Source organism: Hemibagrus wyckioides, linkage group LG23 (assembly GCF_019097595.1).
Source record: "Hemibagrus wyckioides isolate EC202008001 linkage group LG23, SWU_Hwy_1.0, whole genome shotgun sequence".
NCBI lineage: Eukaryota > Metazoa > Chordata > Actinopteri > Siluriformes > Bagridae > Hemibagrus > Hemibagrus wyckioides.
Genome location: NC_080732.1, coordinates 7,884,251 through 7,908,635, shown reverse-complemented (window position 1 = coordinate 7,908,635; position 24,385 = coordinate 7,884,251). Strand labels below are relative to the sequence as shown.

At 36.2% G+C, this 24,385-nt stretch overlaps 2 protein-coding genes across 2 annotated transcripts in view; both read right to left on the bottom strand.

The window, feature by feature from the left end:
- LOC131343943 (polycystin-1-like protein 1) overlaps positions 1 to 2,929 on the bottom strand; it is a 48,178-nt gene extending 45,249 nt beyond the window's left edge. The window contains exon 1 of the mRNA XM_058375826.1: positions 2,794 to 2,929. Coding sequence (XP_058231809.1) covers positions 2,794 to 2,929 — 136 coding nt within the window. The remainder of the gene's footprint in view (positions 1 to 2,793) is intronic.
- Positions 2,930 to 9,995: 7,066 nt separating this feature from the next.
- On the bottom strand, positions 9,996 to 22,404 carry LOC131343942 (polycomb complex protein BMI-1-A-like). The gene is given in 16 exon segments (XM_058375825.1): positions 9,996 to 11,024; positions 11,144 to 11,224; positions 11,407 to 11,505; positions 11,646 to 11,691; positions 11,780 to 11,885; positions 12,089 to 12,139; positions 12,378 to 12,433; positions 12,571 to 12,667; positions 12,755 to 12,879; positions 18,624 to 18,679; positions 20,181 to 20,243; positions 20,427 to 20,483; positions 20,569 to 20,629; positions 21,199 to 21,381; positions 21,461 to 21,572; positions 22,215 to 22,404. Coding segments are annotated over 16 exon segments (1,650 nt in total). The 5' UTR covers positions 22,351 to 22,404; the 3' UTR covers positions 9,996 to 10,703.
- Between the last annotated feature and the right edge of the window lie 1,981 nt (positions 22,405 to 24,385).

The following is a 24,385-nucleotide window of genomic DNA, read 5'->3' as shown; positions in this document are numbered from 1 at the left end:
GGAAAAACTGTATTGTTTAAATAATGTATTTAAAAATTGCTGGGAAATTAAAGAGAAAAGCAAAATTCTCTGTTATTTAAAATGAATTACCTTCAAGGTTGGTCATATCACACAAGTTTATGGTTGATTAATTTCCTAGAACAGCAAGCCCTGTCATGTTTTATTCCTTACTTATATGTTGCAATAAAAAGACTAACTGATGTGATGTAAATAAGGATATTCAAATCTGTGTTTCAAATAGAAATCACATAATTACATTTGTTTCAGCCAGCAGGTTTTGTACACCATTCACCTACAGCATGTCTCATCATCAGTAATGCAACATTAGAGCATAGTCACAAGGTTTATTTTATCATGTGCAGCATTGTATTAGGAGGAGTCGCAAGGTTCCTCAATCAGAGCTTCTACTTCTACAGCGTGAACTGCCATCCAGGACTACGAAAGAGGAAACCCTGAGAAGATTCTCTGCAGCTTGAAGTGATTTAGGAGGTATGTTGCACATGTAGCAGATACCTTGGGGGTGTGTTTTATCATTTCCCGAATCAGAGCAGTGACATTCTTGCTTGCATACCCATTTTGGCGCTTATAAAGCCAGAATCAGGATTAGGAGAAGAAATTGCAACCTTCACCAAATTATTGATACTGTAATTCATTATATTCATTATATAATTCATTATTTATTACAGTAATTTATAACGTTGCTGTGTAGTTTTTTAGGATTTTTACCTCAGATCAAGAAAAAGAGTGATTTAAAAGAAAGCAGTTGGCCTTGGCTGGTTAGCATGTTAGTATTATAGCTAAATCTTTATCATATGGTAAAGAAATGCCATTTTATCCTTGTTAATTTTCCTATGCATATCTGCAACTGTGAGCATGTCTGTTTGTTACTGGATATTTTATTGAAGCAAACAGGTGACTGATAGATAGATAGATAGATAGATAGATAGATAGATAGATAGATAGATAGATAGATAGATAGATAGATAGATAGATAGATAGATAGATAGATAGATAGATAGATAGATAGATAGAAATGTAAGATCACATACAGACCTTACCCACATTATGTTACTAGATCGCAAAGCACAAGGTGAAAACGTCCGTGAATTGGATTAAAATAATGAAAACATGAAGCAAGCTGCTGTTCATGCAGTAACATGTTTTAAATGATTGATGTTACAATCATTTAGCAATTTACAAATAAATTCAAAAAGAGTTTTTTAAGGAAAGGTTTCATCTATTGCAATCATTTATTCTGTAAAATTATTTTGACAATAATTATTTTAAAAAGAAGACATTTAGACTTTATCTTGTCTATATGATGTTCACCATGCTCAGTTGTGTGGAATACTACAAAAGTTGTGGCTTTAAATCTTAGAATAATAATTTGAAACATATTTAATTAAAATGTTTTTCAGACAATTAAGATAAGAGACTGACAGCTTATCTGCACACAACCTACAATGAATTATTTTCAGTGATCAGAAACGGACCTTGTGGCATCAATGTTTGCTGGCGTCTTTGGATGTAATTTGTTTTGGGCTTTCTGAGTAACTGCACAGTCCTGCACAGCTGTTTGAGCCACATGGTGTTTAGTTTGGCAATAAGAGGAATGTGTGTGTGTGTGTGTGTGTGTGTGCATGGGTGTGTGCATGTGTGGGTGTGGGCGGGTGTGGGTGGGAGGGGGTTAGGCTTATCATATATTTATATCTTGATCCCCACAATGAGGACATTTGGCTGGTTTCCACGAGGAAAACGGCAGCTTTTATTTCATTTTCTTTTTGATTACTAGGGTTAGGTTTAAGGTTAGGGTTAGGTGTAGTGTACCATCATTTACAAATATGTCATGGTCCTTACAAGGACAGTAAGACAAGCATGTGTGTGTGTGTGTGTGTGTGTTCAATATTTACTGGAAGAGCATTTTGAATGACAAAAAAGAAACAAATAATAAACAGTCACTAAAACACAGAATAAAACAATCACAGCATGATGTAGCATTACCAAAGGAGCAAGAATTAGCCATATGAAAAGGAGACCAGCAAAGATTATTAAGTTTTTTTGTAAGCCAATGTCTTGTTCATCTAAAAATTAGACATTACAACGTTCATAAGAAGACATGTCAAAATTGTTTTAGTCAGGTGAAATAATAAATTACTCCTAAGTTCCTCAGATCTACATGCCAATAAAAGGCATCAGGCCAAAACTTTATGTGACTAAAATACATTTTAAATCTAATATTCATTGCTTTCATTGTTATTAATGTTCTCCCTTAAATCAATAACCTTATTGATAAATACATAAACAAATGAATTCAGATTGTTTTCTAAATATAATTTGAATCTTATACGTGTGTTATAAATACAAGTACGTAAACTTTTCATGTAAAAAAACAACTAAAAATTCACTAAAAATTAGTCGGTGTGCAAAGACCTTCTAAAAAAAACATCTTGTTCTGTGGCCTTGAATGAAACTACTTCGACTAGATTGTGTCACATTAGTGTAGAGATAGTATTTAAAGCTGGATGAATGTGGAATAATTTTTATTTGGCAGGAATACATACTAAAATATCAGTAAAAAAAGAGCATTTGTCACCTCTATAATGTTTTAATCTTGCTAACACAAAAATAAAAAAGACAAAAATTATACTGACAGCACATGCTTCAGGATTTTCTCAATTCTAATAGCTACAGTATTGTGTTATCATACTAACTACAAAGGCGGGTCAAGATAATCTATTATTTTAAGTAAAAAAGTAGAAAGTCTTCCATTCTGTTAAGTTAGGACAGACAGACTGAGGCAGCAGTAGTCTCCCTTTCCTGGTGCCTCAGACAGGTCATCGTTGTAGTTGGCAGGCCTTCCAAGAGCCAGAGCAGCCGCATGCTGAATAGTTGGGACGTCGTCCAACAGACGAGGCCTCTGAAGGGACATTACACCTAAGCCAGAGACAGAGAGGGAGAGAAAAACAAGAAAAACAGCAGCGGGAAAACACTAGAGAGTAAGACTTAACCTGTTCTCTTTTGGCTTATACAAAAATCAAATTAGGATATGCTAAAGCCAGTTGTGTTCCATAAGAGTGTAGGAACATTACACCTCCACACGCAAAGAGTGTGGGTGGGTGGGGGGTGTTTGGGGGGGGTGGATTAATCAGTGGAATACTTAGCTTATTCTCCTTTAGCCTTCACTGATATCACAGCATGATGAATTATAAGAGTGGTCCATGGAAGTGCAATAACATGGTCTGGTTTATATAATAAATTGCCAAAATTCAGCATTTGCCAGAGGATTATCTTGCACCGATTTGTTGTCTAAAATCTGAAAAATAGATAGATTTATATAAAATTCATAGTATGAATATCAGCCTAGTTTCTAGTAGCAACTAGAAACTCATATAGAACTTTTTACCCAATATGTAAAAATTATTTTGTCTAGGTTAATATAATGAGCACAAAATCTTGGCAATGAATCTGTAGAACTAAATCAAGACACATTTGTGGTTTCTTTTTATTGGAAGCAATCTCAATCAAATTGGAAACAGCCGTTTTTACTTGTGGCTGACTTTAGTGATACACTATTCATTGGGTTTGCAAAGAGGTTAATTCACGTGTTTGTTATTTGTCTTGATTTATTTGTCATTGTGTACATTTTATTTATTTTTGTACCTCATCATTCATGCAATAATCTAACCAGCCAATTGTATGGCAGCAGCATATTGCATAGAATAATGCAGTTATGGGCCAGCAGCTTCAGGTTATGTTCCATTAAAATAGTGGAAAATGTGATCACTGTGATTGTAACATTGGCATAATGTTGGTGCCAGGAGGGCTGGTTTGAGTATTTTTGTAACTGCTGATCTCCTGGAATTTTGACACACAACAGTCTCTAGAGTTTACTCAAATGGTGCCATAAAGAAAAACATTCAGAATGCAGCAGTTCTCACCTTGTTGTTGAGAGAGATCAACTGAAAAAGGCCAGGCGGCTTTGAAGCTGTCAGTAAGGCTTCTGTAACTCAGATAAACAGTCTGTACATCTGTGGTAATCAGAAAAGCATCCAACAAAATGTTAAACATTCAGATGGATGGACTACAACAGCAGAGGAAAACATCAATTCCACTTCTGTCAGCCAAGAACAGAAAGCTGAGTATACAGTGGGCACAGAGTCACTAAAACCAGACAGTTGATAACTGGAAAAACAGCCCAGTCTGATGAATCTTGATTTCTGATAAAGCACACAGGTTGTAGGGTCAGAATTTGTTGCCAACAGCCTGAATCTATGGCCCCAACCTGCCTTGTGTCAACAATCCAGGCTGGTGGAGGTGGTGTAATGGTGTGGGGAATGTTTTCATGGGACACTTTGGGGTTGTTAATGCGAATCATTAATTCAGCCTGTCAGTGGATCTGAAACAAGTAGTACACTTTTTTTTAGATGAAGTAGAACTTGAGAGTTTCAGCATGACAGTGCACCTGAAAAAATATGCAGAAAATGTATGAAGCCATCATGGACCTTAATCTCAAAATAATGTTTCCATCATCTTCTGGATTCCATGCAACAAAAAACTGAAGCTTTTTTGAGAGCAAAATGAGGTTCTACTCAGTAATAGTATAATTTCCTAATAAAGTTGTCAGTGCTTTTTGTCAAGAACCTGTTTGCATTTTATCAATGAAACTTTTATTGTATAGTTTTCATTTTCATCATAACAATTAATTGTGAAAAAAATGAATTTGTATGTCATGTGCATTAAGGTAAATATTACAGCATTTTATTATAATAAAAATATAACTATATTCGTGTTATTTGCATGGTTTATTTGAGGTGAGGGAGATCCAGCATAATGTGCAGTCATAGGCCTACTTGTACATGTTGTAGCAACTACCCAGCTTTGTAGAAGCATTCATGCCAGAGGAACACATTAAATCTAACTCTCACAGGTCCACAAGTCAGCACTAGTGGTATTTTCTGAATAAAAGTGAATACACTTAAATAAAATATTAGAAACTCCATTCTAAAATATTCGAAAATATTAGACAAGTATCATACATACAAATAAATAATGTTTTCACAAAATAATACTATAAAATGATATTGTTCAAACACTGAAAAACACTTCTACAGGTTTGAGCTAGGATGAAAAGACAAAACAGTTACATCATATGAATATTTATTATATACTGCTTATATTTGAACACTGACGAACTGTTATAAAACCAGTGAAGGCAAATATTTTAGTAAAGATACATTTATTAAAAGAGCAACATATGCAGACATTCACAAGTTTTCCTTGTGATCTGAATTTCTGATTATGTACATATTACATAAAACTAAATAATATAGTGGGATGTGGGCTCTTTAATTACTTTTTAATATCAATTTTTCTATAAAATTAATATAAAACACTTTTAAAGGCAATAATGTATTTATTCCATGATAATTCATGATCTATGAAGTGTGTGTGTGTGTGTGTGTTTTGCCTTTTAGATTTAAAGTATTTGAAATTTTAGCATTCTTTTCACGTTTATTACAGAGAAAGAAAACATTATGGATAAAAAAAGAATTAAGCAGAATAACATGATTAGTTCTGACCCGCTAGCAGCTGCCAAAACACAGGCGAGCTGCAAGCTGGTAGACCATCTTTGACAGCTGGTCATTTTCCAGTTTCCTTGTGATTGAGCAATACAGTTTTTAGATTTTATAGTTGCCTTACTGTAATAACTTGTGTATAGCATCTGCAGTTCATGAAATGTTTCCTCTTTAACAGCATTTACCAGCTTGCAAATATGGTCTTTCAATTAGAACAGCATGGGCTGTGTTTTGGCAGCTGGGATCTGATCTAGAACAAACTTGACTTTTCAGTAGGGAAGTCCTTCATTAGATGTACAAGCAAAGTGTTTACATGCATTTTTTATTTAAATGCAGCCTATAGTATAGGAAAGAAAACAGGACAGGAAATCATCACACAAGCAGTCTTCAGTTCTTCAGTCAAAAATAGTGTTAGGCTGCAGCCTAATATGCATTTGAATAGTCTATTAATGGGGCAAATGATAGATTAGGGAGCAAGCCACTACAGGAGAGTTGAATCTCTAATCTCCATATTTCTGCATCATTTTTGCAAAACCTTTCAGTGAACAATGACTTTAATAACAACATCTAAGTACCAAGCTAACCAGTAGGCGAATAATGTGCTTCTGGCGGTTCACTGTTGCCTTGGCAACAAACCGGAAATAACACCCTTCTCTTTGTCAGCCTGCGGTCTCTGGTTTTATTTCACTTTGGTCTGTTTGCTGTATCTAAAAATATAACAACAGAGGACGAGCATACATCACAAATATATATGCCGTCGGGTTAAAATGAATAAGACAAAAAGTAATAAACATAACATTAATATTAAAATCTAACGGGCGGTGCAAATTCCAACACAGAAACGCCTCCTCTAATTTACTTAGCAGGTTCATCACGACATTATAAAGTAAACGTGCATACACAGTATCCAAGAATAACTTATTAACGTAAATTATTCAGTACGCAATTTAAAGCATAGGTGTGTGTAATGTGGGGGTGGGGGATAAAATATGACCTATGACCTGTGGAAAATCTGTTCAATATTCTTGGACAGTCTTGTAAATGTCCAACTATTATAAAGCAGAGATAGCGGTTAATTAGTTGTTGGCGCACTGTTTAAGTATTTAATATCCCATAAAATGAATATGATCTTTTTACGGACTAGGTTTTCACATTACTCTTAAGCTTGGAATCATTTTTGTTGTCTATGTAGACTAGCCTGTTATTACCATGTACGCGCCCAGATGTATGCAAATACAGCCCTTGGAGCATTTTCCAGGCTATAACCTGCTCTTTTGCATTGCAAAAAATAAATAAACTGTTGAAGAAAGAAATAGAAATACTCTAGTTGAAAGAGACTTTCCTTGTTTTAAATCCAATCTATTGTGGATGAACTACAAGCTGAGATGCCAAAGAGAGGGTGCCAAATGAACGACTAAACCTCTATTAATCCTATATAAGGCATTTATTTTAAATCTGATAACGAAGTTGCAATTTGCAACCTCGTAGATTTTTTTTTTCATATCGCCAGTAAACACTCGACATTTTGTTGATCCATAAATAACAACGATTCCCTACACTATTAATGCGTATTTTAATGCAATTTAAATCACCCAGCCCTATAGATAGCTAATCTTTCAGTATGGGGAGTGATTGAAAACTCTGAGTCGAACTCTGAACTTTCATGAAAAAAAATAGTTATATCGTAGCATCCATGCTATCATTTGTTTTGTAATTCCAACAACCTTAAGTCAACACAGAAGACAATAGACTATAACAATATTAAGGTAGAATTCCATTGCTTTTTTATAGGGCGAATATTTTTTAAAAAAATAGTTTATACATTTATGGCTGCTATATAGAAATAATTTTCTAACATGTTATAAGACTATAAGATGCTTTAAGGTATTAAAGTGCAGCACTCATTGATATCCTTAGTTCACAGTTTCATGTCTTCTTATGTCCTTGACTATTATCTTGTTTTTCTGTCTTGTTTATATATATATATATATATATATATATATATATATATATATATATATATATATAATATAGCTCTGGGGAAAAAAATAAGAGACCACTGCAAAATCGGTATGTTTTTTTCTTACAGGTGCATGTATTGGTGAGATGAACAGTTTTGTTTCATTTTTTGTGAACTAGGGTTAGTTAATATAACTATTGTTATTTAGAGTGTATATTTAAAGGAAATGACAACACTTAAAAATAACCCAAGATCATGCAGTATTTGCAGATCTTTAATAACTCAAATAAAACAAAATGCAAATAATTTGTAAACAAATTGTGTTAATGCGTTAGCTAAATAGGATTAGGAAATCAGTATTTGGGGGAATAACCCTGATTTGCATGCGTTTTGGCTCCATGCTCTCCACCAGTTTTTCACATTGCTGTTGGGTAACTTTATACCACTCTTTTTGCAAAAAAGCAAAGAGCTCAGCTTTGCCTGATGGTTTGTGACCATCCATCTTCCTCTTGATGACATTCCAGAGTTTTTCAATAGTGTTCAAAGCTGGAGATTGGGCAGTGGTCTCTTATTTTTTCCAGAGCTGCATATATGCCTATTTGTAGACCAGAAAGGACAGTTGGCCTTAATTATTCTTTTAAGCAGTTGTTTAGAGCCATGTCCCAAACAAGACATGAGGGGATAAGCATCCATTTGTCACTTCTTACTTCTAGTCAAAATTCTAAACTTGGCCTGTTTTCATTTTTGCTGTTTGCTATGACACACAAGCATTAAAATTACATAACATATATTTTTTAGATTTTAAAGCACCGCATTTCAAATCAAATAGTAAATAATTTATTTTAAACCGCAGCCTATATTTTCCTCCTAATATCAGTTTACATTACTTATACATGCATTGTCCTTTAACGTACATTTTCATCATTGGTCCCGCGACTAAATACAGAGCTTAAGACTTTAGATACCTGTTCAGGTGTGTAAATAAATGAAGAGTCATTCCACTGAAAGACAGCTGATGTGGGTTAATAGCCATATTTACATTTCCATCTATTTATGTATTTTAAAGGCTAAACAACACCAAGCTTAGTCACAATGTTTGTTTGTTTGTTTGTTGTTTGTTTGTTTGGTTGGTTTTTCTAACAAAATCCCCTGGCAGGTGTCTCTGTGATGTAGGCTACACGAATTATAATATGGATTTGCAGATATTTTTCCGTAACCAATATACCATTCAGTAAAATAAATAGTTTAAATAGCTGATATTATTGATACTGCATACATACTCTATAAAGATTAGAAGGTCTCAAAAAAATATCAAGCAGTTCGCCTTGCGCTCGCCAGAAACCGCTGCTACGAATAACACTAGAACACTCATTATAAAGAACGGCGCATTCTGCAGAAGGCTACTGAATAACAGGGTTCAGGGTCACTATGAAGGAGGAATTGGGTCGAGTTAGAAAAATTTATCACGGTTCCAAATGTTTATTCATCCGTTTAGTATGTGTAAGCACATTTTATTTACCAGCTGCAAGAGCGATAAAAAAAATCTGTTTTAAAACAATCGAGCTATATAAGTTTATAGGCATATCGAGTTGACATGTCGCCAAATAATTTGCCTAAATAACTGCTGTTGTCTGTTTTCAGCAAATCATACGGTGATCACGTGATTTTCTTTATTTAGTAGGCTTTTTCCCCCTATTTTCCTTAAGAAAATATCTCCTGGCAATACGCCAGGTCTTACAACAGAAAGAAAAGAAAGAATTTTTTTATTTTTTTTTTTTTAAACCAGTCGTTACTCAGAGGTGAAATATTTTTACCGGCGGAAAAAAGAATGAAAGAAAGACTTTATTAACCATAATTTATTTGTATTCGGTTTATTTTAATGGCCTTATAGAGCTTACAAAAAAATAGAGAAACCATAGCATACTTTATTCCTTCTTAACCCAGGTAGAACATTATAAAAATTAGCCTATAATGTATACAGTATTATTTAGAGTCCTTATAATGCATAGATATACTCAATCTACATATTTCAGAGCCTTTCACTTTGTTAAATTGCATGGGCTTGCAATATACAATTTTAAACCCGAATAGTTTTGCCTGAGAGCTACACATGCAATAGCAGTTCTTTTACAATTTAAACCTGCTTTAAAGTGTAGACGGGCATCCATATTTACTCTTAATTTTAATATAAACTCTGTCTAATCGGCATATTGCATGCGTATACATTTTTATATTTAATATATAAATATATAAACACAGTACACGGAGCAGGGCACTGACAGGGAATTGTATGACATCACTGCCTTCGACGTGTGAACTCCGGGTCGATAAAAACCCGAGAAATAATCCTTAGTAACGAGGATTTTATATTACATTATTTACAGTGGTTATATTCATATTTGTTTGTGTAGTTAGTTAAGTAAACACCAGAGACAGCAAAAGGCAGGGGTAGAGGCAGCAAAAGTGTAAAATGTTTATTTATTTTTTTTTTTATACTGTGCAACAGTCACAATACAATAATTATTCATACGATCAAACAATAATAAGACAAATGAACACTGAAGTGAGCCTATCTACACGGCCTAGGTTATAACCTTGAAGTTTGGAGGGGTGGGGCAGGGTAATGGGTAATCCCATGGTGCTTTAGACTTTACATTGCTGTAAAAATTATATATGCACAACAACTACAACTTAAATTTCTCTAATCCGTTTAAACTGAATTGAATATATAATATTTTCTTTGATACAACGTCAAATGCCAGTTGAATATAACAGGAATGTTTAGTAGGCCTAACTAGCCAAGGAAGGCAAACTATAGCCTTTATAATGTGTTTAAAAGAAAGTACACGCTTAAAATACAAGCAACACCTCTGGAATCGTTTTGGAAAAAAAAAAAAAAAAAAAAAGTAAAAAAAAAAATGCATATAGAAAAGTAGATTCAGTCTATTATGCAAACTGTTTCAGATGTTCTGCAAATCCCATAGCTTAGAGCCACAATGAGGCTATCGTTCCCAAATTTACTCCAGCAATTGGATGAAATGTGTCACTTCCACTATGTTAAAAGTTACACATGTAATAGGAATAATGACAATAAAATGGCTACAATGACATGACATTGGCATGGAAAATAGCTGGGTAATCTGGAGTTGGCTTCAGGTCTAACCCCATCACCCCGAAGAAGTAGAAGATCCATTCAGAGACGCTTTTCGCATTTTGTTGCTGAACGTAAATTGCCGATTGGGGCTTCCCATTGAGGAGCCGTTGACTGGGTTGGAAATATGAGGAAAATGAGGATGAGTGGACTGAACAGGTGTGCTTGGACTTGGTAGTGGTGAGGATGTAGATGGGGCTCCAGCTGGGCTGTTGGCCTGGTCACTTGCAGAGTCACTTTCTGAGCGGTTGGCACTGCTTAAGCCATCCTGTGTGTGAGCGATCTTCATCTTTTTGCAGTTGGGACGTACTCGATATTTCAAGGGTAGCGGTCCATTCTGGCAATAGAGTCAATAGTGTAATCATTAAAAAAAATAATCATATAGAAAATCATTTTACTAGAATACTAAAGTACTAATTATATGGCATTAAGGTAGTTTCATCAAGACCTGCTTACCCTTCTCCATGTGTAAATGTAAGCAATGTCCATTAATGTGTAGTAGTCCTTTAGGGGTTCATCCTCATACATCACTTCAATCTATGTGAAAAGATATTGCATTTACATGAGTCAGATTTAATTTCTATATTATTTTTAATTTCTTTATTATATTTACATTAAGGTGATCTGAGGAATATTTTATTCCTAGCTACAGCTAATATTCAATATGTTTAAGATATTTAAGTTCTCAATCCAAAGGGAATAAGTGGAAATCAGATTACCTGAAAGGAGCATGGTATGTCCATCTTACTTCTCAGAAACTTCCTCAAATGCATTACAGTCATGGCAGCAGGACACTGCAGGTACCTCTTGTTGTTTGCCTTCAAAGAGACATGAAAAGTAAAAACACTACTAAATGGAGGCACAAATTTAAAAGTTCATTTGGAGAACAAGCAACATTACCAAGGTAAAATAAGTAAATGGACATTTGTAAAGTTTATTAATTATTTAGTCATTTTACCTCATCCTTTGTCTGTTTCTCTCCCTCACTCCCTTGCTGTTTAGCCCTAAAAAAATCAATAGGAAAATACTTTATGTACAAGAGCTCTATATGCCTTTGTTTGCAATCCATTCTGCGGCTTCAAAAGTACGTACTTGGGGTCAAAGAACTCAATTGACAAACTGATAATCTCATCATCTGTGATGATTCTCTTATCCTCATCAGCAACTTCACCACGATCTTCATTAGAACCATTTGCAGCTTTTTAATAAAAAGAGATTAAACAAATTTATATTTCATTAATAAAAGTATAGTAATCAACAGTAAAATAAGTTTAATCATGAGTCTTTTTAAGGATCCAGACACTATAATAAACATAATACGATGATTTTTGTCACTAGATATTTTAATCAGTCAAATGACTGATTATTAAAGAGAGGTAAAACATGAGAGAAAAGATTTACCATCCACTGATGGGTGTTCAGCATAGAAATCTCTTCTTCGCTTCATTTCATCTGCAAAGATGATTAATTCATTCAGGATAAAAAAAATAAATACAAAAAAATTAAATAAATAAATACCAGCACTGTTCCATTTACAAACTAGACACCTTGCACATTTGCCAAACAGTTATAAAACTAGGCATATATTGATAATTTTTCACCTGTCCACTTGCCCATTATATTCTCTCATTCTGTCTTTATTCAAACTTTGATAGTTATTTGCATCAACAGAGTCTACTGGATTACTTACTTTTGAAAAGACCTGGGACCAACTTATACACAATGTCCTGCAGAGTTTTGTCAGACCTGAAACAGTAAAAGGTGCCATCTTAGAGAAATTCATTTTGTACATAAGCACACAGCAACCATCATGCAAGAGGGTCGTCATCATGACCTTTGCATGAATGTAAAAAATTAAATGAAATTATTATTATTATTATTACCTAATATTGAGAAGAGGCTTTGTTTTGTGGACCTGGACATCACATATGGGACAGTATTTACTGGTCGCCAGGTAGCGGACAATGCACATTTTACAAACTAGATGAGAAAGATATGGTAGGTTAGGAAGCATGCAGCTGACACATCAATTATTGTCTAAGAGATTAGAATGAATTTAGTACTTACATGAATGCAAGCATTCTATGATTGTGGTTGCATCGATGAAATATCCACCACACAATACACACATCAAATGTGGATTTAGCTCTGTGATCTTGATTCTTGTTGTGCGATGCATCGTCATGGAAGGTTAAGGTCCTGAAGAGAAATGAACATGTGTGTAACCATTGTGGCTTGGCAGAGGAAGACGGCTGAATGACTGCCAATAAAAATGCGTTATGTTCCAAAAGAAGACTGCAAAGCTTAATACACTAAGCTTCAATTACGATGTGGAGGAAAATTATTCATAATCTAAAATAAATAGACCCACTATTCATACACTGTTACTATTAATAATAATTATAATAAACGTAACAGCTAGATCACAACAACATGCATCAGATCATTTAGCACTTCATGTTTTAAGCATCAGTCCGATCCAACTCTAAATAATTCAGTCTCGAGTTTTAATGACTATTTAAAGCCGTACATCGCATATCGGAGAGCTGGTGATCCCCTGCATATCAACTCTATGGAAAATACCTCGGGGTTTGTTTGTTTTTTTAACTAAATAAAAAGCATTTCCGAACCCGCGCGTGTTACGAGCGAGGCGAACCGATTCTTGTTTCTATAGCAACTCCGCTCTCTTGCACGTGGCACCAAATTAAGCGCGACAGATTAAAACGCAGTGAAACGTATGCACGCGGTATCCAACTCAACCCAGTACAGGTGTGTCTATTAAAAAGTAAAATATACACAAGTTAAATTAGGTTTTTTAAGCGTGTGTGAGATGTCACTAACACTCCAATGTATTCAACCACACCGCTCTCTAAAAATCATGCGCATTGCTCTCTACACATTTTGCGTCATTACAGGTTTGAGGATGTTTAATTTTTATTAATCTTTATTTTTGCATCGCTAATCCATATCCGTCATCTGCTCACCAGAAACAGTACACATTTCGCCATTTTAACATTTAACTTTAATCATTCGACTATAGTAAAAAAATAAATAAATAAATAAAAAATTAAGGGATATTAAGCTACTCAGTAAAGCTTCAGACGCTGGGCTTGGTGATTTATCTGATGTTCTAATAACCCGATTTATGTAAAAATACGGAAAGCATTCATCTTACATTATGACTGCAGATATTTCCGACAAAGAGAACATCAGGAGGGATCATTTCAAAGTGCCATTTATAGTGACTGCAATTATATTTACGTAATAATAATAATAATTGCTGGTGTACATTTCTCAGCTTAGTCCTACTGATGAATAGGTTGGAGCCATTTGCTGTACACCTTCCTATCGACGTGCTCACACTGAAAGTAGACCACTCTAAACAATTCTGATACATTTTGTGGTTAAACTAGGCTTCTGCAGACTCATTAAGTTACAAGCTGCATAAACATCTTGAAAAGGTTACTACTTTACTCTGGCTCGATAGATATAGCAGGGCGTTTAAATTCTCACTAACTGATTTAAAACAACCTGGTGTTTTAGTTCAAGTTTTTGAAGAACCCGACAAAAAAATTGACACCCAAACCAGACATCTCAGTAAAGCCCAAAGGTTCCTGTTAGCCCTTCAATCTCAGATCCTTCCTGTAGGTCCAACCTCACATCTGTTGCTACAAAACTAAAGACACATCCTCGTTTCTGGAATTCGATCCATAGTGATCGTAATAGATAGTTCACACAGTAATAATTTAATTAATACCACTCATATAGTTTAGGCAGTCCATGTCCGGAATTGACACCTGAAGGATGAGCGGTGTGCCACGCTGTCGTTTGCCATGTCACCTGATCAGACTGTCACTGAACTGCCTCTAGGAAATCCTTATGATAAATGTTCATACATGTAACGCTATACAACAGGCCCGATAACAGACATAAACCGGAGCTATACGTGTACCGATGTGGCCATACTGCACAATCACCACCACACCACACACCATGCTCTAAATCTGTGTTAGAGAAACAGGGAGCCTTGTAGAAATACGACACCTAATAAGCGACCGAGTGAAAATTAGGACTAATCGCCTACAACAGTGTATAACCCAGGTAGACCAAAGGAAACGAGCACTTCCAATCTCCATACTTCCAGTTTTCATTTATTTACAGCCCGGGCCTAGGCCAGGTGGAAGGGAGTGACCAGGAGGGTGAAATACGTGTTTTTGATCATAGTGAAAAATGTAGGCCTGTCGTATGAAACTCATCGGGCAAGTTAATAATTTGTAATGGTTTGTTCTGCGGTAATAGCATCCACACCCATTAAAAGTGTTGTGGCGGACATTTTCTTATGTGTACAGAGTCTCTGGCAAAGTTCATTCACGCAAGTTTGCCAACATGTCACATAACATGAATCAGGCGAACAAAAAGAAACTCAAGTGGGTGTATGACAAAGTTGTTAAAGCAGTATTGAATGTTGTATTACAATAGTGGCGTTACGGGCGTTTACATTTCGCGGGCTGTGTTAGTTTTCCTTGGGGACTCTTTTTAAACGGTTTGTCCCGGTCCTGGGCAAGATGTACCGGAGTCTGCAGACTAATCAGTAAAAAAGAAATGCATGGGCAAAACAAACCAGCACTTAGAAGCACAAAAGCGCCAGTTTTCACGTATGTCAGACATGAAGAATACAAATTTCATCTTATTGATTACTTTTGCACTCTAGATGTAGGCCTGTACAAAACAAGACTGTGTATGGATCTTCAGCAAAAAGCGACACGATACGTCAATAAATGATTACATTAAAGATACAGTCTCGTGGCCATGTGTCCCATACAGTGCAGCCATGCATCTTGCCTTACTCGCTCTCGTTACACAGGCCATAACCTGCATTTCTGATGGTCGAGGAAGCGAGTCATACAGAGATGACTATTCATCACATGCCCTTTGCACAAACAAGACACGTATAATTGTGGATGTTGTCATCTTAGCCTACAAGCCCAACACGCCGCCTCAAGTGTGACCACAGAAAAACTGAATGCGCTTTTCACACTGACACGTTTTAGGTGCCGTTTTGTGTTAGGATACAGAGGCATGTGTGTGAAGGTTAAACGGTGCCAATTTTTTTTTTTTTTTTTTTTTAAGAAAGACAAAATCACACCAGGCTACCATTACATGTCTGTGTACCTACATAATTTTAAAATAAGGCCGAATAAACCTATCAAGAGACGCGGGCAAAAATACTTCTATACGACGAGTGCATGTAAAATATTATACAGACATACACAAAAAAAAGAAGTGTACATAGTTTTAAGCATGCATGGGACAGGACCTAAAGCATCATACATATGTACAGCAGTATTTAAAAAACACCGTATATTTGAACCTTAATGAGTTAAGATAGTCTTAAGCAATATTCAGCGATTTATATATACACGCCACCAAACCTCGCTTAACTGACCAAACACAAGCACCCCTGGGCGCAGCTCATAAAACTATTAATGAAATTAATTTTAGCATGTATCCTTCACAGCGACGTGTTGTTGCATCATTAATATTTCTCAATTTAATCCCACCACGGCTTTAAAGGATGACACGCTTTTTATGACCCGCGGACAGCTTCTCCGATTCGCCACCGCCAATTAGCCGACCATATGAATTTAAGTTGAAAAGGCGGACAAATTAGGACATTTCCCAGACCAGACCTATTTCATTGACTTCTCAAAGTGTTGTAGATTGCATATCTATAAAATTGGAGAATTGCACCGTAATATAGTAGGCAAAATATCATTTAGACCACGGGCTCACGTTAACATTTGACTCGACACGCTTGCGAGCACGAGACAGCGGCTTCGTTTCATTACAAACATAAGCACTAAATTCAAATAGAAACCACCGGCAACATACTAATGCAACACATCACACACACCTTAAAACAACATCAACAAATAACGACGGAAATATTATAGCATCTGTTGGAGAAGAACTAAAAACCGAAGCCCGTGCGTGGACAGAGAGTTGGTTGTGTGAGCTCGAGCCCTTCTGTCTGTCAGCGCCTGCATCCAGCAAAACGCGGATCCATGTTAAGCTCACAAAACCCCACACATTCACGAAAAACAAACAGTCTGAAAAAAACACATTGGTAAGAAATGATCCCGGAGAACACATACCTGGCAGAGACCGAGAGGAATCCTCAAGAGCGGAGTTTAGACAATGAAAAGTTGCGAGTCGTTCAGCAGAAAGCGAGTGCGAGCCAAGCGGCCATTTTGAAAAAGAGCTGCAGACGCTGTCAATTGCAATCAGAGTCGTTGCTACGGCGCATTTTAGTAGCGGGAAAAACGTTCCTTCCGGGTTTCCAATGTAAATAATGACGCTTTCTTATATTTAAATCCGCACAGGTTCAAATTAATGCAGAAAAATGCCCTTTCTCTCGGCTAAGATCCCCGAATCGCGTCTTTGTACAACGCTGCGCTGATGGCTCGGTGGAAACTGACACCGTCCCCCAAAATGGCTTGCGGTTCGACCGCCCCGCGCGGTCACGTGACTCCGTTGCTTAAGGGCGGCCTGGGAATTAGAGCTACGGGTCGATGCATTCTCGCTAAGGATAAATAAGAACTGAAATTCAGTATGCTTTAGAAAATATTTGTGGAAAACACTATAGGCGTTTCACACATGTATCGGTTTTCCACCTCTGCATCATGCAGATGCAAAATGGTTTACCCTAATAACCTCTTGTATCTAACTTTTAAATTTACATTACACTGTGTCTGTGCATTCACGGGGACCGAGATAGATTTTAAGAACGCCGCAAAACGCAAACAATTTACATATTTGCATGTATCGTTTTCTAGGCCTATTAGACGAAACGTCGAGGCAGTAATCCCTCAGCAGGTCAATGCATATGTCGGCAAATAAATACTCCGTGTTCTTTACATTTGTTAACGATTAAAATGCAGATATCCACACACTGTAGATAGTTAATGTGGTCCCGACATGAGCTTTCCTGGCACAATTTGCGCATATTTAGGCTAATTTGAGATTAAAGAGTCAAGATTCCTTTATTGCCACAGAAGGGTTTGTGCTGGTAATTGAGTTCTGTACAGCTCAGCAGTCAACAATAAACATTTTAGCTGAAGAACAGTGCAGGACAAGAAATGAACATAAACATTGGTACTGAGTGTATGTGTAGTTGTTGCAGTAGTAGGCTATATATGGACTGAAACTAGTAGAAACTATAGTCTAGTGACTTAAGAAGGCAAACGACATTCAATACTATAACTTACTGTTATCTGAATTAGGAGTGCAGCTTTATCAGCTTGATGAAGTACAGTCTGTACAAACATTACGGCAGTTCGAGCTGAAGAAGCAGGGGTACTGCAACACACCTTCAAAAGGACCCTCTTTACAAGTTTTCTTTGGTCTTATACACATAAATATTCTAGTTCCACGAAATAAGTCTAAGAGTCTGCCTTCTTCTTTTAGTCCTATATATTTCTAAGATGTATATCTTTTCCCCGTTTGATTTTTGGTTGTTGCTTTTAAGGTGCAGGGCTTGACCCTTGCTTATGGAACAGAATGCAAAAAGCGTGTAAGGTTCGCCGTGTACTAAATAGGGAATTCCGAGCATCTTCCCGTCTTCATTAAATTTAAACCTGATGTCTTCTTAACTAAGCGGTGCAAGCCAAACTGTCCTGTAATGCCGACCTTTAAAATCCTTGCTTCAGTTTTAACGGCTGCACAAATTTAGAAAACTTAGAAGAAACACAAACTTAGATACATATGTAATTAAACGGTGACAACAACAAACAAATGAGAAACGAGCGATTTGATTGTTTTTTTTTTATTGTGAACATTGAAATGTACAAAAAAGCCCATCCCACTTGGGTTGGTAGAGTCTGAAGATGGAGCATATTACAATGCAGATCAGAGATATAAACCCGTAAAGCATCACAGCTGGGTGGCTCTCTCCACACTCTTCGCTGCATCTTTCATCTTGCCCACTAAATCCTATAAAGGGTTCAAAAACAACTATTATTAATAAAAACGCACTCATAGCTGGGTACAAGACATTCATTTCCTCACACACCTTATTATTGCTCCAGAAATGTTTTTTTTTTCAAGTACATTGTATCAGTAACTTAACATGCTGCAAATCACTCAAGATACCTCTTTTTTACGCTCTTTCTGCTAATCGTACATGATACACATATATGAAAATGGTAGTATGGGTAAAATTAACTTCAGCACAGTGACTCGGACGTAGAGATAGACATAAAATATTCCCAAAAAGATAGATCAGGTGTTTTACTAATTTATGTAGCTTATGAACGGTGCCCCCCAAAACTGAATTATCTCGATATAAATCGCTGAAGCATGGCGATCTGTCTAAAGTAATGTGGTTCCACATAATCTAGTCGGGGAATTTGCGGCTTTGCATAATTAATTCGCGTAATGATTAGGTTTGCACGTATGAGGCTAAATCTGATGTATGAAATACTTCCATATAACAGATATTATTAACTTGCGTGCTAACGTTGCATATGATGATTAAATGGTGAAATATGCATTTAAGACCATTCGGGAAGCACATGACAAAAAACGTCATCAAATATTGAGGACAAGGGTCCAGATGGGACACACTAATATTTATTTTTTTCTTTTGTGTCACCTACCACAAAGAGCCGGTAAAACCATGATTAATTAAGATTCTTGTTTTCAGTTGAGAAAACGTGTTTGTATTTTTGTTGCTAGGCCATGGAAGAAAATGTGTCCGAGAATGGAAAACGTTACTCAAAGCTTAGTTTAATATCTTTATTTTAACTTCATATTAAGTTTGTTAGGCAATGACTGAAACCTCCTATGTGAATTAAGCCATCAACAAGAAAATGCTACATGTGGGTTTCTGTGAAATTTTCATTATTCCTCCATTACACAAGGCTTGACCAAAAAGATTAGCCAAAATTTGGGGTCATGAAAAATTCTAGGTGAACTTTAATCAAATGAAAGGCATGTTTTTCTCCAATTTTTCCTTTCCTGCAAATGTGAAATGTAGGTTTACTCCTTTAAAATGGTATCATGAAGTTAATAAAAATATTTCTTTTTTTCCCCCAGTGCCCTGACCAGGAAAAAGTGATAACTGAAAGTGAATGAAGGAGTGATCACCACACCACAGTCCTCTTCATGATCACGTAGTTTACCTAAATGTACTCTGTACTGAGTGGACTACAGCTGCAAGCAATATACCTAAACTTGTCATTGAGATTTGTGAAAACAGCTTATATCTTTTTATTTAAATACTGAAGATTCTCTGTACATTAAGATTGTAGCCCAGCACTATAGAACACTTTGCTAAAGTGATCAGATATGTTACTTTGTTTTCCACAGCCTCAAATGTATTACTAGTGAACTCACTGGATAATGGTCTATGAAATTGTTTTAAGCATTAAACTGCTACAAATGGATGCATATACTTGAAATACTTAACATGATAGTTTAACAAAAAAAATACCTGGAGTTGTTCCAAGGTGCAGTTAAAGTTTAGTTCTGAAGAGGCTCCATTATTCTTACCATTCTGAGGAATGACAAATCAAGCATACATAATAAAACAGAAGAAAAGTTGTGCCCAGAAGGTTGCAAATTCAAATCACAGAGCACTATACTAAATCCTTAAATGTGCAGATCTTTAATAACAATGGATTAAAGGCAAAAAAAATGCAAATGTGTATATTCTGAATATGACAAAAAAAGGACATACCTCAGTGTTGAAAGAAATCAGATAGGATGGCTGATTGACCTTATGCACATGGCTGTTCTAACAAAAGCATTATACATCATTCAGACTATTGCTCATTACAAATTGTGTCATCATTTATGTATTCAAAAAGCAAACATATTACCTTTATACAGTAATCTAAGCGCCAAGAAACATCTGTTATATGAGGTGGGCATCTATCAATGCTGTAAAATAATCAAAGTACATGTTACAGTTAGTGACTAGCTTAATATATAAAGCTATTTATCTGTGGCATAAGCCTACATATAGCATTATGCATGATGCAACCAGGTCTGGAACAGTGCTACAACTACAAAAAATTAAGTAGAACAAAAATTGCAGAGCCCAAAGTGACATAATATGACAATAGGTGTTACAGCAGACCACATCACTCAATGTTGTGTACACAGGCATTAGGCAATAATGCAATTATTAAATAAGCATGTGGTCTCCCTCTATTTATCTACCGATCTATATACACACACACATGTATGTATGTATGTATGTATGTGTGTATGTATATGTATATATATATATATATATATATATATATATATATATATATATATATATATATATATTTATATATTATATATATATTACACACATACATACATATATATATACACACACATACACATACATACATACACATTATATATATATATATATACACATACATATATATATACACATTATATAGATAGATAGATAGATAGATAGATAGATAGATAGATAGATAGATAGATCCTACCTTGACAACAGTTTTTCCACATTTGCTTTGTTTTTCTAAAGGAAAGATAAAAAGCAATGTATGAACATGTTTGTTCACAAATCACTCAGCATACAACACACTTTGAATGAGGGTATCACCTGATAGAGCACATAAAATGCCTCCACTCGCTCGCTGTCAAATCTGAGGTCTTCGAGGCATGAGCTGTAAGAACAAGTATAGACTTTAGTGCACATGCACCTTTAAATACAGAAACACAATACAATAAACAGTATTATCTTACCATAAAGTTGATTTGTCTGCATTCTGTTTTACTACTTCCAGTATAAATGTTGTTGCTGCAGTGTGACAGTGTTTCAGAAGGGCCTGATCAATGTTTTTCAGTTCTGGGTAGTCTAAAGGAAACAGAGGCAGAGAAGACACTTTACTATAAGTGCATTCCAGAGGTCAGGACCTTTATCAGAGCTTGACCACAGGTTCCCAAACTTGTAGGTGGAGTACCCCATTGTACTGAACATTGTAGTGTTCCTAAAGCTCTGACAGCTAATCAGCTTATTCCCTGCCCTTCCTGGACTGGAGTGGGCGTACAGCAGGGAAAACAATAAAATTCGCAGGACAGGGGGTACACCAGGCAAGACCAGGTCTGCAAACCTGTGATCTTGGTTGTAGCAAAAAAAGGAACCCAGATATGGAACCTCTCTTTATAACCATGTTTATACAATCTATATACAAGCTGTGTATTTGGCTCAGTTGGCTACGTGTTGTCGGCAATGTTGTGATGCATGAATAGGCTACAAGCCACAGGCTGCTTGTTAGCATGCTAGCATAGCCAATCGCATTTTGGGCTAAAATACGGTAAAGAGAACAGCACTGGGAGGTCCACACTGACATTACATTACAGTTTACTCAAGTTTGATCACTGCATGGATCTACACAAACAGTCTTAAGTGAAGAGAACACGAGAATCCGTAATTTACTTCATGCGTGTTTTCAGCTAGAAGTATTCGAGTACAAAGGACAGAATCAGCTGACCTTACCGAAAACGCTGTCGGTCGGAAACGACAGCAGACTGCGGAAGGCCCCTTCGGTAAAGATGGTGAAGGATTTTAAACCAAAGTAGGCTGGATCGGCTAGGGTTTGAAGCCCCTTTACCACCGAATCTGACAACTCCATTTTGTGCAGAGACGCAAAGAAAACCTCGTGGTCACGTGACCCGGTCAGCTGATCTGAGGCAGGTTCTGCGTTATTTTGCATCCGTGAATGTAAAAAACGGGGTAAAAATAAATAAATTAAATATGAAGGGGTTATATTCACGCAAACAAAGCCTGTTATTGATATATATCTAACTCTTACTTTTTTATATTTACAAGTCCGACGAAGTAGCTACAACCTCACATTGTTATAGGTTATGCATCACCTAATAGTCACGTATTATTTTAACCCTTAAAGAGTCAATAGAGCTCTGTGGCTTTTCATGGATGATATTATTGCCTGAATATATTATAGAACGTGTGGGCAGAGGGGCATTTCTTAAGCAGCCTGTGATCAAACAGAACTCTAAATGCTTTACATTGTTGCACATCTGCAGCTGGACACCACGTGCCAGTATACAATCATGCAAAGTTACATAGGTTTTGAACCTTGCTCATGCACTTCAGTGCTTCCTTGCTCTAACACACCGGGCTCAGCTAATCAGATAATTAACAGCCCTTCCTGAGCTGAAGTGGGTGTGTTAGAGCAGAGAAAACACTGAACACATGTGCAGGACAGGGGTTATTCCGACAGGGTTGGAATCCTGTGTATTAAGCTTTCACTTCAGTTTATCGCACGAGGTGAATAACTCTTCTGCGCACACTTGTTTGTTTTGTTTTTTTGCTCTCGTGCAGTCTCAAGTCGTATACAATTACAAATCAGCAACTTGTGACGGTGATGTGTGTGATTCAGGGTCATAGCCTTCCGTATCCAGTCAAACTAAATCAGCCTCTCGCTTGTGGATACCAAAACTGCTTTACATGCTAATAAATCACATTAGTTTATATATCAAAGCTTTTTTTGTTGGAACAGAACAATGGAGTCACGTGTGGATTGTGTGTACTATGATTCTTACATGCATGGTTAAAATGGCTCACTTATGGTATTTTATCTTCCACGCTGGTTATCAAAGTCGTCTTATAGTGTGACACAAGACCTGATACTGGCACTGGTTTCAAATGGGATTCACAGGGGTTCTAAATGTGTCTAATGGTCTCCGAGAGAGACTTTGTGGTCTCTAGAGTAGAATATGGTTGGATGGCTATTCAGTGGACCTAATTAATTTTTGTTCGCAGTAAATGTTTACCGGAAAATCAATTCACATTAATAAGTGATGCAATATTTTTAAATATTGTATTTTATTGTATTGAAATGTTAATGTTTATCTATGACTAGTTGTATCACATAAGATAATATGATAAAATCACGGCTAGCTTATTGACAGTTTACATTGATTTATGTGCTCATTTTGCATAGTAAGTAGCCTATGCAACATGCACCTCCACAGAATAGAAAAAAACACGTAGTAACTGTGACCTCCACACTTTTTGTCCTCAAGGGATCTTTAAATGATCACTGAATAATTAATGTTCAAATGGTCTGTGTTGTAGGTTTTCTAAGACTGTACCTTCATTACAGTTTCCTAACCTTGGTTCTGTAGTATCTGTAGTCCTGCACTTGAGTGTTTTTCCTGTTTCCAACACATGCACTGCAACTCGGCCGAGGCTGTTAATTATGCGAAATAAGTTTTATTTTGAGGAAGGAAAACATTCAAATGTGCAGAACAGGGGGTACTCCAGGACCAGGTTTGTGAAACAGTGCTCCAGATGACGGGGATAATCTAAGGTCATTTGTGTCTCAGCTCTCAACCCGGCCTCACACCTTCCAGTGTTAATCATTGCACCGACAGCCTTAAAAACAAGGAATCTTTGACCCATCTGCAACGACGCAAACACCCTCAAGTAATTTAGGTAATCAGTGTCTCTGCTGTGTTATTAATGTAACTCGATTTACAATCTTGCAATCTCAGTACTGCAACACTGAATCCCAGCACATCGTTGGCTCTTTCTACTTGCAGAGAAACATGCCGTTAATAACATGTTGTAAAAAAATAAATAAATAATAATAATAATAATAATAATGAACATGTATTAAATTGTCCGGACCCAAATATCAA